The sequence below is a fragment of the Vicia villosa genome, unplaced genomic scaffold, assembly GCF_029867415.1.
Source record: "Vicia villosa cultivar HV-30 ecotype Madison, WI unplaced genomic scaffold, Vvil1.0 ctg.001617F_1_1, whole genome shotgun sequence".
NCBI lineage: Eukaryota > Viridiplantae > Streptophyta > Magnoliopsida > Fabales > Fabaceae > Vicia > Vicia villosa.
In genome coordinates, this window is record NW_026705675.1 from 228,387 (window position 1) to 247,626 (window position 19,240).

Here is a 19,240-nt window from a genome sequence, read left to right on the forward strand (position 1 = left end):
AAAAATTTAAACTTAATTTAATTTTTTTCTCATATTAATATTAGTTAAAAATACTTAAACTAATATGTTTATTTGTAACAAAATCAAATACAAATAAAAATATTAATATGTAAAGTAAAATTAGAGTTGTATAATTGAAACAAAAAACAAATAAGTATTTTCATGATGATGTGGCAAGATGATTGATTCTACATTGAGAAATTGATTGAAGCGTTCCGAATCCGACAATTGTACCCACTAGGCCACTAGAAAAGAAAAAGATAACACAAAGACTTTCCAAACCAGAAAGCTTCTACATCAGTTATCATCATCAGAGTTCAGAACTTGTCTTGATTCAACACATGGCGAGTGATAGGAAAATTGGTGTAGCTTTAGATTTCTCCAAGGGAAGCAAGATCGCTCTCAAATGGACTATTGACAACCTTCTCCGCCACGGTGATACTCTCTATATTGTTCACATCAATCATTCACAAGGCACTGAATCTCGTAATCTTCTATGGTCAACCACTGGTTCTCGTAAGTAAACAAACCTCTTCTCAAATGAAGATGTTAGTGTATATGTATAATTCTGATTATTTTGATGTGGTTTTTGTGTGGTTTAAATTTGATGTAGCTCTTATCCCGTTGTCGGAGTTTCGTGAGAAGAACGTGATTCATCAGTATGAGGTGGAACCTGATGCTGAGGTTTTGGATATACTTGATACTGCTTCTAAACAGAAACAGGTTTTTTGTTTTTGTTTTTGTTTTTGTTTTGATTCATGTTTTGTGTTTTATTTGGTTAATTTTTTATTTTATTTTTTAGATTTTTGTTGAGGTTGACTTAACTTGAGTTAAATATAGGTGACTGTGGTGGCTAAGGTGTATTGGGGAGATGCAAGAGAGAAAATTTGTGAGTCTGTTGGTGATTTGAAGCTTGATGCTTTGGTCATGGGTAGCAGAGGTTTGGGTGCCATCCAAAGGTACTTTACTAATCAATGGTTTAATAGATTGGTTGGTTTTGTTCCGACACCGACACTTGTGATTATGTTAAGATTGGTTGGTTTTTGTCTGATACCGTGTCAGTATCAGTATCGTGTTTCTGGTGTATGTGTTTCACCGTTTTTATTTGCTGGTTGATTGTATTGTAGGGTATTGATGGGAAGTGTGTCTACTTATGTGACTTCAAATGCAACTTGTCCAGTAACAATTGTGAAAGAATGAGTCTCTTCTACTGTCTGATATCTTGCTGTGTTTGGTTGATCTCGGTGCAAATGGATGTTCACTTTGTTCTTACATGTACTTTATTTATGGTCTATTAAGACTGGGTTGGTTTATTAAGACTATTTTAAGTTTATATAAGTGCTTATGCTAAAGCCAAAAGTGTGTTAATAATTGAGCTTTGTGCTGGATATGTTTCAAATTTGCTACCTAACATGATGGAGTGGATTGACATGTTTGATATTTGATTCTTACTGTATTTGTGTTTCTAATAATCATAAAAGTGTTGCTTTATGCAAATTCTGTGTTTTGTTTGTGTTCATCTTCAGCAGGTATTTTTCTTTAACTATGTCTTCATCCTTTAACTTTTCAATCAATTTAAACATAAATGGAAATTTATCTTTCTTAAAGTATTGAACATGCATTGCTCTCAGTCATCTAAACACAACTATTAACTGTGATAAAAAAAAAACACAACTATTAACTATTAATAAAAGCAAGTGATTTACACCAATTAGAAATGAGTGAGTTGGTTTTTTTGTTTTGTTTTGAAAAGGTCAATAACTAAACAATAGAATCAGGCAAAAGACATGCCTGAAAAATATTATACAATGTACACATCAACAGGCCACCCAACAAGCTAAGAAACCAAAGCTACTACCCAAAAAATATAGCAGTAATTCGAAGCATAGACCACAACTAAGGATATCTATTAGAAAAAAGAAAAACAATTCAGACAATCTCCCACCAATCCCTACCGCTCAGCCATAAATGAAGCGCCATTGAAAACAGCAAAATCAAACGAACATCTGATACACGGAAAAAAAAATCACCATCAAACATAGGAATCCTGCTTCAACAAATACTCGGACACGCCAATACAGATGATGATGATGATGATGATGAGAACTCCAACACCAAAAAGCCGCCTGCAACATAAACGGTAACTAAATACTCCCTCTATCCCACAATGAATGATTAATTTGGAATAAAATGATGTCCCAAAATGAATGATCCATTTCAATTTACAATACACTTTTTCCAATTCTACCATCTAATTAATAAAATTTCATTATTTACAATACATGATAAGGGTACTATAGTAAAAACAACATTCTCTCTTACTTTTTTTACACTTTCCTTAGTGTGTGAAATTGTCTGCTGGGTCACTCATTGTGTGACGGAGTCACAGAGAGAGTAACAACTATCGAATTAAGCCTATGTGACTCAAAGGCACGCCTTTGGATTCAAACACTATAAAGTTGCGTTATATTCCATGCTATTTGCTTTAAATTTCAGCCGATTCCACGCATACATTTTCACTTTCTCTATCAAATTTTCAACCTTAATCAATGTCTTTGTTTTGAAATGATTTTTCATTCTTTGCTTTCTAAATACGCCACACACACAAACTATATTACTTCCGCCTGATTTGAGACTTTTAAGCCTCCACCTAGCAGACCTCCAAACTGATCCAGATGCGAGATATTTGTCATAGTGGAGAATCGGAGAAATATTTAACTAGCGGAAAATAGCAGACTAGATTCCTGCAAAAACTAAACACTCAAAAAATAAATGAGACACTGATTCTTCATTACCACACTCTCCAACACATTAGGGTTTAAGATAAGGTTTATGTCAAATGAGTTTTCAACGAAGTTGATGACATGAGCTACAAACAAGTTAGAAAAAATAACTTCTCATGTTTTTCAAAAACAATCTTTAATTTTTATCTCTTACACTTTTCATAAAATTGTAAGAAAAAAGTTTTTATCCTTCCTCTAATGAATCGCATTATCCAAAATATTATATCACGTGGACCGAAATATACCTTTCAAAGTCTCAGAAAAATCACATGTGTATTATCAAGAAGGTCCATAACAACCTCCACAAAATCAAGGACCTGGAACCTGAAGATAGGTGTCTCTGAATAAAAGATTTTAGGGACTTGAAACCCTAGACTTTGACTGTAATGTAGGTATTAGAATTCATGTACATACTTTCTAATTCTAAAATACCTCTCTTTTTCAATAGTCACTAATTTGGGCGTAAAGTGTACATACTTTCTAATTCTATAATGTAAGTACACTCCTGAACGTTAGACCGAAACTTTAAGAAATCTACAAAATCGGAGTATATCATTAAATTTGAGTTGATCTCTCCATTGGTAAACATCTTGGGTCCACGCGAGATCATTGACTCTATATGTGGGAAACGATTCAATGATGTTTTTCTTTCCTTAACTTCCAGTCTAGGTGGTGCATTCCGATAAAAGAAATCTTCAACAGAATCTCTCTAGAAGAATATTAGCACAAACACGAAGCGAGTGTAAACGAAAGAACCACTCTAGAATGGCATGTGTGAAGAAAAGGAAGTTGATTTTTCCTCCTTTTCTTTGCTAACACTCTAGGGAAAATTTCAATGGTGGAACAATGTCCGTATTATAACTTACATTGACACACAAATGTGTACCGTTTAAGAAGATTTAACTATATATTCTTTCCTCCAATACATGGCAGTGATTTAAATCCAATCCTTCGTTGGAGAAGATGACCCCCAATCTTCATACGGAACAAACAATGAGAAATTAATAGGAAATTCAGATGACACGGTATCTCCTGAAGACTCGTGGGCAGAAGAGAGACTCCATTGTCGTTCTATGTCGACAAACTAGTTAACAGTGTACTAAACCAACAGGACTAAAAGGAAAGAATTTGATTTAACAATATTTTCTCTAGACAGAAGTTAAATGTCAATAAGGCTAAAAGAAATATTTTTATTAAAATATTAATTTTTCTAAAACAACATATTATATTATGTTTGCTTTCATGTAAGTATTTTTCAAATTATTTAAAATAAAATAAAATATTAAATAGGCTAAAAGAATGAATTTTGCTTACTTAACTATTTTTTATAAGGGATGGTAGCTACAATATCAATTGGGCTAAAATGAGAAAAATAAAAATATCACCTAATTTTGTGTGTTTTTAATAAACTTTAAAGGGTTAATACCACTTTACGCCCCCTGCCATATAAGCGTGTTTTGCTTTACCCCCTCTAAAAAAAAACTTATTGGACAAACCTTGCCAAATAAAGATTCCCTCAAATTTGACCCTGATCAATTTTTTTGGCCAAGTTTCTTAGAATCTTGCCTACGTGGCATTTTTGGTAGTGCTGACTGTACAACACATAAGCGATGTGGCACAGTCAGCATTGCCACGTGGAAATTATTTTATTAAAATTTTTTTTAAAAAAAAAATATTTTTTTAAAAAAAATTTAAAATCTTTTTTCTATTATTTAAAAATTTTTTTTTTACGTTTTTAAAAAATATTTGACAATACCTGCGGATTTACCTACGAATTCGACAATACCCGCGATTTACCTACGGATTTAAAAATAGCTGCGGATTTACCTACGGATTTGACAATACCTGCGGATTTACCTACGGATTTAAAAATACCTGGGGATTTATCTTTAAAAATACTTGCGAATTTGACAATACCTGCGGATTTACCTACGGATTTAAAAATACCTGCGAATTTTCCTATGGATTTACTTGCGGATTTACCTACGGATTTAAAATTACCTGCGGATTTACCTTTAAAAATACCTGCGGATTTACCTGCGAATTTGATAATACCTGCGGATTTAAAAATATCCGCGGATTTACCTACGGATTTAAAAATACCTGCGGATTTACCTACGGATTTAAAAATACCTGCGGATTTACCTACGGATTTGAAAATACTTGCGGATTTGACAATACCTGCGGATTTACCTACGGATTTGACAATACCTGCGGATTTATATATAATAAAAATAATTTTTAAAAATGAAAAAAAATATAAAAATTTGGAAAAAAATTAAAAAAAAAATTAAAAAAAAATAATTTAAATAAAAGATTTCGAAAAAAAAAAACCAAAATTCCACGTGGAAATTAAAAATAAATATAAAATAAAAAAATGCCACATGCGCATGTCACGTATGCAGATTCTCTTGGAATTTTGATCCAGGGTCAAATTTTTTAGAATCTTTATTTGGTAAGGTTTGTCCAATAAATTTTTTTTAGAGGGGGATAAAGCAAAACACGCATATATGGCAGGGGGTAAAGTGGTATTAACCCAACTTTAAATGATTTACTGTTCATTCAATCAAAGAATAAATTGTGGTATCCTAATTTATTTTGCTTAATCTTTTCAAACTCTTAAAAATTCAAATCACAATGTAGTCAACCATAAAATATAAATCTTCAAGAATCAATGTTGCAGAAAAATGCTTTTTGAAATCATAAACTTTGTATATAAACCCTTTTAAATAAATACTTGAAAATATTCTTTGAAACTTCTGTATTTGTCGTCAATAACTCTTCTTTTTTTCAAGATTTTGGAACTAAAAATTCAATAATGTGTAGGAGGAAAGAAGGAATGAAGAATAATATTGATGAATATGCTATGAGCAATTTGATGTGTTTTAAGATTAACGAAAATTGGTGAAAATAAACAAATTGTTCAAAAATCAAAAGAGAAAATGAATAATGTAGTAGACTAATTATTTCTCTATACCATATTACTTTCTTGAATGAAATGTAAGATGAAAATGAGAAATCAATTCATTATATTGAATTACATTAAAAATATGATATTACATCACTAGATTAAAGATGGTTGCATAAGATGCTCTATAAAGGAAGGATTGTTTTTAAGAGCGTGTAAAACGGTCTACCGCATTGGGTTTTAAAGTTTTTAAGGTTAATTTATAATTAAACGGGGCTTCATAAAATATTTGTCAGATCCAATCTTGATTATATAAGAGCTTTATTTATTTTATTCTTGCTAAATTGTTACTAGCCTATATTAAGAGTGTTCATGGTTCATAAACTGCATTGACTCAAATCACATTTATAGTTTGGTTCAGTTTGCAATAACCATTTCAATAAAAATTCAGTTAACTGTTAAAGTGGTTTCAATTCAATTTAAAACTAGTTTATATTTATAAACTACTCCCTCTGTTCCTTTTTAAGTGTCGTTTTAGCAAAAAGTTCTTCAACCAAGATAGTGGATTATTAGAGTTACTTTTCCTATTATACCCTTATTTATTTTTCTCTTTCTAAATAAATTCAATCATACACTCTCTTTTTTCAATAACTATTTGAAAATTTTGAGGTGGAGTTATTGAGAAAATAAGGGTATAAATGACAAATTATAACATTAAATTATAAAACGTCACTTAAATAGGAAAAAAATTCTTCTAAAATGACACTTAAAAAGAAACGGATGGAGTAGTTTATAATCAGTTTGCAATTTTAAACCAATTTTATATTTTAAACTTTTTTAAAACCAATTTATTTAATTACATAAAAATATTATATTAATTTTTTTTTAGAATATATATTTTTAAAAAAAAAAAATTATTTTCATAAAAAAAATTATTTTCAGACTTTTTTTCAAAAATTTTATTTTAGGGAGAAAATATATTTTTATTTAAAAAAAACGTTTTTATTTTAGAAATTTTTTTCACCACTAACATCCATCTACTATTTTCAACTTGATCCAACTCTAGATCAAAACCACAGTTCTCAAATTCAAAATGCACAAACTGACACTTCAAAAGAAAATATACATATTTATTATACATACAAATTATTCTCAAATTGGATCAATTAACGACATTAAGATATATAACAAGTTATGTAATGAAAAACTCAAATTCTTAAATATGTGATGCAACTTCTAAAAGAAGGAAAAAAAAAGTGATGCAACTAGGAAATTAATGAAAGAATAAATTAGAATCACAGTTAATAAAAAAAATACTGATTTTTATTAGATTTCAATTTCAATCCATGTAAATTGAATATGCATTGATTCAGAGACACGTCTGAAAGATTTAAGTAGTGAGAGTAAATTTATACATAGATTTATAATATTAAAAATACAATATCATTTATTTAAACATAAATATTTTTTAATAAGTTTATAATTTCAAAATGTAGTGATTTATTTATTTTAATCACTGTAACAATATTTTTTGTAAAATATTTTCTGCATATATTAGCAACTTCAAATGATTTATCTATCATGTGATTTTTCATTTGATTTTTGAAAATATTCATAGCAAAAAAATGTTACACGTTATTGATTTAAAAGTTAAAATGAAGAAATTCAAAGCTCCTCCCTATAGAAATAGACATTAAACTAGTGTACTTGCCAATTGCGCTACCAAATTGTTTTCCTTATTAATTATTATTATTAGTTTGAAAACTAATTCATAATATATTTTTTTTTGGCTTCCAAAACCTCATAAAAAGTTTATTAAATTAATGACTGGTGTCCAAGAAAAAAAATTGAGGATGTGTTATTGAAGTAATTTTTTAATTTAACATAGGTGTAGGTACTATTACATATGGATATATATAAATATTTTAGAAACTTTGTGGGGTCATCTGCCCCCTTAGACGCATAAATTATTTTCAAGATTTTTTTAAAAAACAATGTTTTATTTTTATTTTTGAAGAAAAATATTATTTTTTAATTTCAGAATTATTTTACTCTTTTTATGAGAAATTAATTTTTATAATTAAATTAGTTTATAAAATAAAACTGGTTTTGAACCGGTTTTAAACTGAATTTGAATTATTTCAATTAAACTGAACTGAATTTTTATTTAAATGGTTCAGTTCATTAACCATTTAAATAGTTCAGTTTTTTTTATAGTGCAATGCAATTCAGTTCAAGTATACAATCCAGTTAACCATATTTTAGAACATCCCTAGCCTATACAATACCTCTAAAAAAAATGAGACGGCTGTGAAATAGAGTATGTAGTCTATATTAGAGTATCTAAGATATTAACTAAACAACTTATAACAAAATTAATTCTAATTAACGTTATTCTTTATTCTATTACTATTTTGTGGTATAATTTTTTTTTTACACTTTATAGAAAATGTTTTGTTCGAAATTAAACACCAGTTTAGTATAGTGGTAATAATTTTTTTAACCTATCTCTCTTCCTAAGAAGGAAACAAGTGGATTCCAAACTTCTACGCGATGCACTCAAATAAATAAATGTTGCTTGCAAGCAATAGTTTTGAAGGACGCAAGCAATAGCTATAATGTAATACAAATGCTGAGTTATTATTTTATAAAAACTACATCTCCTTATCATATCAAAGCACATATTATTATGCAATGTTTCTTCCTCCGGTTGCTTCTACCACCTCCATCTCACCGGCAATGTCCGATGTATCACGCCGGAAACTAACAACAACCAGCATTCACATTATGGCCTTGGACGGGATCGTCAACGCAAATTCCCTCTTTACATTAGCGCTCTTCCTCGGCATCACATCCACCAACACCAACAACACTCTAATCGACGACAACCCTGCCTGCATAGCTGGACCCTCCATATCACAAAGTCTCATGGCCTTCCACGTCTACTCGTTCAGCTCATTTCTTTTCTCAAGCCTCATCGCTTTGGCTATTAAAAACGTTATCAGCATCAGCAAAGGCGTTGATGGAGCTGTTGCTACCAGGAAGTTGGTGCATGGTTATGAGTTAGCTGGGGAAGTTAACACTGTTGCTTTGAGGCTTGGGACATTGGTTTCGGCTTTTGGATCGGTTTTTGGATGTGGATTTTTGGTTATGGCTTTGGTTGATTTGGTGCAGATTAAGTTGGGAACTTTGGCTTGTGGGAGTCATTATACTTTGTCTGCTATTGCTCCTTTGCTTATTCTTGTTCCTTCTGCATTACTTATCTATGTTGTTCTTGTTCTCTACGCTTTTACTCGTTAATGATATGATTGCAAACATGTATGTATTAGGACAATGTTTATATGAATGTTGATAATCAAGGAATTAATCAAATACATGAGATATTTAAAAGGAAAAGAACCATTCCAATAATTCAGGAAGGTGTAGCGTTCAATTTTGTTTCATATATGTTATGTGAAATTTGATTGTATATTATGATCATTGAAACCAATGTGGATTACATTTTGTGAAGCCAATCTAAATTCAACTCTTTCTCTAAGAACCCAATAGCAACTTATTGTGACTGCTCCAAACCAACAACTGCTGATTAAATGCCAAACTTTACTATGAAAGCAAGCTCAAACACCGAAGCACAATTGGAGGCTATTTGACGTGTTATTACTGTAAGTGGTTGGTATAGGTGTACTGATTTCCTAACATCACCAAAATGGCTACCATTTGACATGAGATTTAATTCAAAGTATTTCATTCTCATATCATTTAAGAACTTCTAAGAAGCTGGCAATAACCTAAACAGGGAAGTGAGATTGTTAACATAAAACTTATCATCTCTCAAACAATCCAAACAAACAAAGAGATTAACTCTAACTTAGTTTGACATTTTTTTCCTGTACGAGGCAGTTTTGCAGGTTTGCATGTAGAAATAAAATCTGTTGGCATTAAAATGGGTAATGGGCTATTTCTGTTCACCAAAAGAGACTTTTGTGCTATCTGAAGAGAGGCGGAAATTTGAAAATCCAGTCTAAACTGATACATACATTTAGTTAAAATCATTCCAGTCAATTCTTCCTATTCGTCACCAAGCAACAGCTAGAGGAGAAAAGAGTAAAGATTAAAACCTCAGCGAGCACCAAATATCTCTTGTGGAGGATCATAGATACTTGAATCAGGAAAGATCTCCTCGAAATCTTGTTTCACTTTGTTTCTCAAAAGAGGATGAGGCAGGAGCCCTTTCAACAAAATTCTGAACGGCAGTTCCTCTGGTGGATCCGGAGAACTCTTCATGTCCTCATATATGTTCATCGCATCTGCAGGAGATCCACTGCTCAAGAAGCCCCTTATGACTTCAGTATAAGTTTGCGAATCAGCGAAGAGGTCCTCCTTCTTCATGCTTTCCCACAATTGCAACACGTCATCCATTCTTTTAGCCCTTGCCAACGCAATAATTAAGTCCTTGTACAGGAATATATCCGGCTTGTACCAATCCTGCCTTTGCATCACCTTAAACACCTGGAAATCAATTGAAGTCATTCTAAAGGGCAACATTACAAGCATAAACCACCACAATTTGAAAAATGTTGAGTAGTAATACATTTTCACATTCTTGAAGCATTATTGAAATTGAATTAACATAATAATAAACAAACAGGTTCTCAGAAGCATTATAACAAACAGTTTACATGCATCTAACATAAGAATAAAAAAAGCACAACATTTTGAAGAGGGAGTGAGAAGATACCGTGAGAGCGAGAGAAACTTCCTCTTGGCGCTCAAGTTCAGTAAGAACAGCAATCAAGTCCATCTTCAAGAGCCGCAAAACATGAGTTTTGATAAACTTGGGAAGCTTCTCCTCATCATCTTTAAACCTCTTCAACCCGGAAATGACAAAGAGAGCTTCTTTACCAATGAGCTTCTTTCCCCTCCAAAGAGGACCCCTTGGTCTTCCGTCGTGATATTCCCTGAAACTGCCGCACACGTTTTTGTATTCAAACACTGTAACAATTTGTCTCAATGACAGTGTAGTTGAAACGTCTATGACAGGGTTTAAACTTTTCGTGAAGTTTGACGTTAACTCTCCGAGGAAAAGTGAAGCTAGACGACAGGTTTTCCATTTTCTAGTGAAACACCGAATTGACATCTTAGTTCTGAAATAATAAGGTTAAGGCGGAGACGCGAGTGCATGTAATGTTTGCGACCTCTCACCTCTGTATAAGCAATCACATAAGTATGCTAGGCATAAGTGACCCAAATTCTAGTAAAAGGTAAACCTGATATTGGTTAAAAAATAAATTGAAAATAAAATGATTTATAGTAGAATAAATTTAAGTATAACAATATAAAAAATCAAAGTTATATAGTTGGAGCCTTGGAGGTAGAATCAATTTTGAAAAATGCTAGAAAAATTAGGCATCACACTATAACTAGTGGGATACCCGTGCGTTCGCACGGTATTGGTACGGTACATATACTTTTAATTTCAAAATATAATTAAATTTAAATAAGAAAAATAAAATGAAAAAAAAAACAAAATTGTCTAATCAAAATAGTTTATTATTTTTAAAAGAGATAATAAATTAGTTTCTATATTTTCATCCTTATGTAAAAATATTTGAATCAACAGTATAATTAATCATATATATATATATATATATATATATATATATATATATATATATATATATATATATATATATATTTTGAAATTATTTATAAAAATAATTCAATCGTTAGTAAATTTGTTATCGTTATTATTCAATATTTAAATTAATAATTTAATATCAGTATCATATGTGCATATCATATCAGTACATGTGTATTTGCACAGGTGCTGGTGTGGTACGTATGCTTTTTGTTTTCAAAATGTAAATCATAGAAACAAAATTGTTTTACCAAAATAGCGGTTATTTTTAAAAGAAAGACATATATTTATAATAGATAGAAAATTATTTTACATCAATAATATATATATATATATATATATATATATATATAAATTTTCTATATATTTTCTTTAAAAAATACATTTTTCTCGTGTTTGTATTAATACATTATTTTTACTTTTATTTTTTTAAGTATCAAAAAAATAAAATAACCTGTGTGTTCGTAAGAATTTTGGTATTTTTACCCGTGCATTCACACAGTACTGATGTGTTACCAGTGCGTTCGCACGGGTACTGTGTGATATGCATGCTTTTGTTTTTAAAATATAATAAAAATGTAAATAAGAAACGAATTTGTTTTACCAAATAGTTTATTGTTTTTAAAATAAAAACATATTTTTAAAATAAAAATAAAATTGTTTTATGAAAATTATTTTACATCAATAATATATGTTTCAATTTTTCATATATTATTTAAAAAAATATAGTATCTAAACTTAAAAAAAAAAATCAAAATCAAAATATTAGTAACATAAATAATTTTAAAACAATTAATTTTTCCGTTTTTGAATTCATACATGATTTTAAATATATTTACTTTTATTTTCTTTAAATGTACATAAAATATCAGAATCCGTGTGTTTGCACGAATTATGGTCTAGATATCCGTGCGTTCTCACGGATACTGGTGTGTTACGCACATTTTTTTTAAAATGTAATAAAAATGAAAAAATAAAATGTCAAAATTATTTAACCAAGAAAGTTTATTAATTTAAAATAAAATATATTTTTATTTATATTTAGAACGTAAATACAGTTTTTTCATATATACAAATATTTAGATCAACCGTATTTTTTCCCATATGTAAATATTAAATTTGTTTTGACATTATTTATAGGATTTAATAGAAATACACCGACATTATAAAGCAGTTTTACACCGTCAGTGAAATCATTACTGTTAATATTTGTAGAAGTTTGACTTTTTCTTTAAATCACATACTCCCTCCGTCCCATTTTATTTGTCGCATTGGACCATTTCGCATAGATTAAAAAAAGGTAATAAATGAAAGAGAGAGAATAATGACTTTACCAAATTGTCCTGATTAAGTGTTGGTGTATTCAAATTAGTATTAATATTAAGTGGAAAAACAATAAATTAAGAGTATTTATTAGATGGTACAATTGGAAGATTAAATATAAAATTGCATTGATAATCTAAAGTGACAAGTATTTTGAGACAATTTTTTTTCTTCTAAATGTGACACTTATTTTGGGACGGAAGAGTATAAAGTATTTCTTTTTAAGGGTTGTAATGCACTGACCGTGTAATAAATTTTATCATAAAAGTGCACTACCTTTAAGCTCTTATTTATAATAATATACAAAAATCATTTAGTTTTATAAATATCAACTAATAAAATAATATTTAAAAATATCATTTTAATTGTATAAATAAAATATTAGTAGTAAATTGAAATGATTGGTTACTAATACTAAGTGTTGTAAATGCGACAAACTTTTAGCATATTATGAGTGCCTATCAATTGTTTTCACAATTGTCAACCACATCTAACACACGTATTCAGTGTAAATGTCCCTCACATAATTGGGCATATTATATCCAACTTTCTCTTAATTGTGTGAGCAAAGCAAGTATGACATTATAGCTAGAAATATCTTACTTGGTTATTTGCAAAATATTGGCTTACTCCTAACTGACTACAACAACCAACATCCAGTAACATTTTATATATTGCATAAATTAGATTTGAGAAATCACTTTTTTCACACCTCAAGTTTTAATGTGGTTTAGAAAACCACCAATATTCATAATTGCAAGATTGAAACAATAGTGTGTAACACAACAACTTGAATTATACCACTATTCTAAAACTCATTCATTTTCTATGCTTTCAGTAGTAGAAGCATTGGATTTAGAAGTTGAAAACATTCTAAATGCTTTCAGTATTAGTCTACTTTACTATTTTACCAAGACATAAAGCACATACAGCCAAATCTTTTTCAATTGTAGAAGAGACCGAAAATCAAAAACAATGTTACTTTAAGTCGTATGGCAGCTACACCAAAAATCAAAAACAACATCTAAATTTTCTTCAAACTTAAAACAATCCTTTTAGTTGATTACGTATATCAACCTAAGATAAAATGAAATTTTTAAGTAGAAATATATACAATAAGGAAAAATATTTAGGCAGAAACAATTTAAGCGGTAAGAAATTGGAGAGGCATGTGTATAAGATAGTAAGCATCAATGATTGTATTTGATCATTGATGACAGAGATAAAAAACAGTGGATCCACATACACAGACAAAATGCATGAGATAACAAATAATTAATTCCAAGAGAGTATCATTTTTTCTTGGGGATCTTCTGGAAACGCGCCCCAGATAGCACCAATTGAAGCGATCGACCAATTGACTTCAATCCTTCAGATCCCTTTCTCATCCCATTTTTAAAAGACGTAGAAGTTATGTTGATTCCATGATTACCATGGCTTAATTTATCAATACCAAATGCAGATTTTGTAACTCAAACATCAAAAGATGAAGATAGTGTGGAATCCAAGACATCCCACCTAGAAAAAAATGAACATAAAACACATAGATGAGATCAGTTTCCTAGCAAAGTAACTTCCATTTCATGAACAGGAATATGAAGACACATTTTATATCAGAGGAATAGATAGAGAAGATATCCATATATGAAAAAAAGTTGCCAAATTTTGTGCGCATATAGTAACACTTAAGATTATTCTTAGTTGAACAACAAAACATAAAATCGAATTAAGTAAAAATATATCCTAGAATATATTGGATACCTAAAAGAGCTTTCTCACTGGCCACCCACAGTATGATTTGAAATAACCGCGATCAAACATTTTCAATAGTAGATAACAACATATGAAACAAATACTTACAGTTTATTTACAAAAATAATCACGACAACATTCTAATAATGGTGATATCAATAACTCAGGAAAACAAAAAAATACTTGCACATTTCTTTTTCTTCATATAGATTACAAGAAGCCTCTATATATCACACTATCATTATACAATACTGTGACCAAAGTAATAAGAAATGAGTGGAAACGTGATAACACATCTTCATCGTTCAAAGTTCATCACTTCCAACTTTGAAAGTAAAAAAAGTGACTAAAACAGTTAAAAGTTCAAAAATCAGTTTGTGAAAGGATTTACCAAAATGTAAAGATGATGAAATCTATTTCCAAATATTTACTTGCCAATGCCAACCATACCTTGATCCATGCTGACATCAATCTCTAAATCGGCTCAAGCTCTAACCAATTTCCATCAAGCTGTGTCAATGGAATGAATTCAAAGTAAGCAATTTGAGGAAGAACAATATAAATAGCAAATTCAGGATTAACATTTTGAATAAGAATACTGGTTTGTGAGGTTGGTAAAGAGGTGTTTCATTGCATAGCATGAAAACAACTTCTAACATTGATGATCTACTCATGGCATTTTCTTGCACTTACAAGAATCCAATTTGAATGCATCTCAGAACTATAGCAGGAGGATAAGAGTGGTTCAGTGTTGGATCAACTGTATCCAAGACCTTTCTTTCTGTCCATAGTGTCCACACCTACAAATGCCTAATACATTCTTTAAATAAATACATCATATATCATTAGAGTTGGCCAGGGCTACCTCTTTTAATTTATATAACTTACATGTCCGATTAAATTTAGGGATGCTCTTCCTGTTTCACTATGTGTGTTTCTTTTTGTCCTCAATACGTCGATGCTCATCTGAAGACAGATAAAATAACTTTAGTTGAACAAAAAAATGATTATGAATTATAGTGTAGTTGATTCTGATGCATATATACTATGTGTGAAATGAGAAATAACATAATCTATGCTAACCCTTTGTTTGGTAGAACCATCAAATAGTGGCAATGAATCATGCTAATTATGAATCGCGCGATTTTCTGTAGATATATATACACTAAAGACGACACACCTAAAAAAACAATAAACCTAAAGCTCTTCTCTCACTCTCAATATCTAGAAGAAATCTCAAAAAGCTTCTTGTATTTATCTGACATAAATGATTTCACCACCATAGTCTGATTCCCATCACTTCCAAGAACCAAACACTTCACCGCAATGACAGTACTTAAACCTGTACAAATAATGCCAAAAACAATCTAATGACACATATTCCCATAAAGAAACAAAAGTTTGTACCAAATTTTTACATATTAAAAGTACTATCATTGTACTCACTCTCATGTACACGACCATACACCATTATTTCCTCTTTCCAATATTCCAAAGGCCTTGTCTTGAACCTGCTGCTTCTTCTTACTCCAGATTCCCATGATGTACCAATATTTGGGAAGATAGAATAAGAATATAGCATGACAACTAACAAAATTCTTGAAAATTAATGAGATAAATAAGTACAAACCCTGTGAGGCTCTTCCTCAACCAAAGTTTCTTACCCTTTGACTCTTTTTGTGCACTTATTTTAACTCTCTTTTGCACATTAAAAGGTACCACACAACCAATTGTCTTTTCCTGTACCAGAAAACAAAATTCTAATTGTAAAAGAAAGAATTAATAATCACTTAATCACATATACTAACCATACATACCAATACTAAAATTCTCAACACAACACGAACCAAATCCAAAAGAATGAAACAAATGAAGGAAGAGAAGAACAAAATGGTAAGGAGCTAAGAAAATGAGAGTTTACATGTGTCGGAAACCAGTATGATGAAACAGAAAAGTGATAATAAGATTTGACATACATTTTCTAAAACCATTATATATTACGGGCCAACGGTAAATGACAACCTCGTAATTTGTCAAGCTCTCTTAATCTGTCAAGCTCTCTTTCAACCGCTCATACATATCATCAACAAAGGGATTAGTAGAATGTTGTGTTCTAACTCCAGACCACTTTACCTGTATAAACAAAGTATTTAAACATCATATTCAATACATCAACTCAGAAAGTTTTGAATTAGATACGTACCAGAATTTGGATTTGGCACGAACCTCATTGGTAGCCCAAAGCTTCATGCAGTAAATTTTCGGGTGCTCATCGGTTTCGGTGAGAAGAACCCTTCCGACGACCTAGTATTGGTGAAACTGTTCAACAAAAATCAAAACCGAATTAGATTTCAAACAAAAATCACTTCAAAATAGAAGGAATTTAACAATTGATAGTACTATTTTCTACGACCTACCTTTGCGTTAACCATTTTTCCGACGAGATTCCGTTTGTTACTCCCCGCTGATTGAAGTCGTGCTAATTTATAAAGGATGGACTAATTTAAAGTATAAAAAGTATAGAAAGTGATTGTTCAAATTTATAAAATAAATATAAGTTTATTAAACTAAGATTTTGTCAATTCAAATAATCAAGATTATACCTTCTTTTTCGGTCTCAGTCCCATCCTCCTCAGATTCTTCATCATTATATTCGTCCTCATCGTCGTCATCTTCATCCATATCGTACTCATCATCGTCATCGTGCCTGTTTGGTTTGGCTTTTCCGCGACCAAACGCACGTGCAAAGTCCTTCCAGACGCGATTTTGAAGAAGTTTTTACCGTGATTTTATGAAACTCGCCGCCAAACCAAACATAGCTATCGTCAGTGTCATCATCAGTTTATTATTCAAAGCATTGAAATCTCTTGAATACTCAAACTCGTTTCCACCGAAATCGTTGAAATCGCTTGAATACTCAAATTTGTTCATCATTGTTCTCTCACGACATATTTTGGTGTCAGGTTTTTGAAGAAGAGTTAGAAGGCAGAAGAGAAGAAAGGGAGAAGGAATCAGTTGCATAGAAAGACGTAAGAGAGAAAAAGAGATACGATCGTGAGAGGGAAGATTTTTGGGATGGAAGAGAAACAGTTTTTGAGAAACCGTGGAAAGGTTGTGGAATGAAAGAACATAAGGAGTTGGGATATGAGACATGCAATGAAAGAACGTGGATGATGAGTGAGAGTAGGGGTGTAAGCGGATAAAAAAAATCCAATTAAACCGACAATCCAAACCAAACCAAACCGAAATTAAACCGATTATTATTGGTTTGGTTCAAAAACCGAACCAAACCAATAAAAACCGATGTGGTTTGGTTCGGTTCTCGGATTTAGTTTTTAGGAACCGCCAATCCGATGAACCGAACCAATGGAAATAATGACGCTCTAAATATTTTATTCTACCCATCATTAAACTCAAATTTTTTATCGGTCCAACCATTATCCATCTTTGTTTACACTTCCTTCCTTTAAGCAAAACACGCATCTAGAATCAAACTCTAAAGCATAGACAGTAGAAACCATAAGTCACAAAAGTTATGCTTTCACATAACTGCTGCTCTTGCTGCCCACAACTATTGTTCCTTTCACTACCTTCATTATGATATGTTATGGTCGTCTTCTTCGTGTTCAAGTTCTCTTTGTTAATTTTCATATATTTTTGTACCTTTTTCTTCTTCTTTTTCTTCATCAAAACTTATTTAGACCTTGTTACAAAATAGTTTTGATGTGTGTTTGAGGTGTGAAACATGTTAATGAGTGTGCGTTTTTTTATATTCTATATGTTAAGTTTTGAAATCCCTTTCCAACTTTCTGATACTAAGTGTTAACTTTTATATTTGATAGGAAACTTATTTCATGATGCAATGGAAATCATGTCACCATTTCGTATGGAATAAGAGCAACTTGTAATTTGTTTGAACAAATATAGCATGAAACATATTATTTAAAAAAATAATAGTATAAAGTACACCAAAAAATATGATAATGGAGAATATACAGATGAATATAATGTTTAAAAAAATAATAGTATAAAATACACCAAAAAACACGATAATGGAGAATTTACGGATGAATATAATATTTTAAAAAATAAACATTGTACACCGATCAACCAAACCAAACCAAACCGAACCAAACCAATTAGTTTGGTTCGGTTCCATTTTTGAAAATTGTTGAAAACCGAACCAAACCAAACCAATGGAAATATCATTGGTTCGGACCTTTTTTCAACCAAAAACCGGTCCAAACCGATCCGATTACACCCCTAAGTGAGAGGCGATTGTTCCGTTACACAAAGGATACATATGTTGAAGGAGTTTGGCAACAATTGGATTTTTCTTATAATAAAACATGATTAATTGTTAACCTAGCCACCTGGCTTATTTATGGACTAATAAGGGTATTTAAGAGTTTTAATCAACACGAGGGAAAGTCACCAAGTCACCACATCACCAAAGTCATCCAAACCCTCTCCCTTTTCTTATATGATAGATGAGGCGTGGACAAATTTTATATTCTCTACACATGCATTCATGGGGAAATTGTATTCAGGTTGTAGCTTTAATCCTAGTGTGGAAATGGAAGCGGTGAACTATTAAATTCATATTGTTGGCTTGGATCCTAGTCTGGATCGGGAGCGTGGCTTTGATGTTCACGATGGTACCACATGCATGAGTCGCATTAAATTGCATTTGAGTCACATTGGTTGCTATGTGTTGTGTTTTAATTTGATGTGTGCTTATGTGATAATTGGAACTTGCTATCTTGGTTGAATATCCATGATAATTATGTTATGTGTGATAATTGTAGAACTCATGTGATTATGAAGTGTGATGAA

The 19,240-nt window shown here is 30.9% G+C and overlaps 3 protein-coding genes and 1 long non-coding RNA gene across 7 annotated transcripts; 2 read left to right on the forward strand and 2 right to left on the reverse strand.

Moving 5' to 3' along the window:
- Positions 1-221: 221 nt before the first annotated feature.
- On the forward strand, positions 222-1,497 carry LOC131636019 (universal stress protein PHOS32-like). The gene is made up of 4 exons (XM_058906665.1): positions 222-516; positions 614-723; positions 841-959; positions 1,128-1,497. Exons 1-4 carry the CDS (start codon positions 342-344, stop codon positions 1,198-1,200), a joined length of 477 nt encoding a protein of 158 aa, XP_058762648.1. The 5' UTR covers positions 222-341; the 3' UTR covers positions 1,201-1,497.
- A 6,822-nt stretch (positions 1,498-8,319) lies between these two features.
- LOC131636021 (uncharacterized) lies at positions 8,320-9,222 on the forward strand. The gene has a single exon (XM_058906667.1). The coding sequence runs from the start codon at positions 8,386-8,388 to the stop codon at positions 8,989-8,991; it is 606 nt and encodes a 201-aa protein (XP_058762650.1). The 5' UTR covers positions 8,320-8,385; the 3' UTR covers positions 8,992-9,222.
- A 386-nt stretch (positions 9,223-9,608) lies between these two features.
- LOC131636020 (protein THYLAKOID ASSEMBLY 8-like, chloroplastic) lies at positions 9,609-10,922 on the reverse strand. The gene is made up of 2 exons (XM_058906666.1): positions 10,430-10,922; positions 9,609-10,200 (listed from the first exon to the last, which is right to left on the reverse strand). The coding sequence occupies exons 1-2, from the start codon at positions 10,826-10,828 to the stop codon at positions 9,811-9,813; spliced, it is 789 nt and encodes a 262-aa protein (XP_058762649.1). The 5' UTR covers positions 10,829-10,922; the 3' UTR covers positions 9,609-9,810.
- Positions 10,923-13,789: 2,867 nt separating this feature from the next.
- Positions 13,790-17,568, reverse strand: LOC131636030 (uncharacterized). Of its 4 annotated transcripts, none has more exons than XR_009293931.1 (10): positions 17,008-17,568; positions 16,822-16,902; positions 16,631-16,723; positions 16,427-16,537; positions 15,851-16,144; positions 15,488-15,746; positions 15,293-15,370; positions 15,098-15,204; positions 14,855-14,914; positions 13,790-14,170 (listed from the first exon to the last, which is right to left on the reverse strand). It is a non-coding gene; the product is annotated as an uncharacterized LOC131636030 (long non-coding RNA). The 4 variants fall into 4 exon arrangements; XR_009293929.1 differs by having other exon boundaries at positions 15,098-15,214; XR_009293930.1 differs by having other exon boundaries at positions 15,098-15,214; positions 16,381-16,537.
- Positions 17,569-19,240: the final 1,672 nt, after the last annotated feature.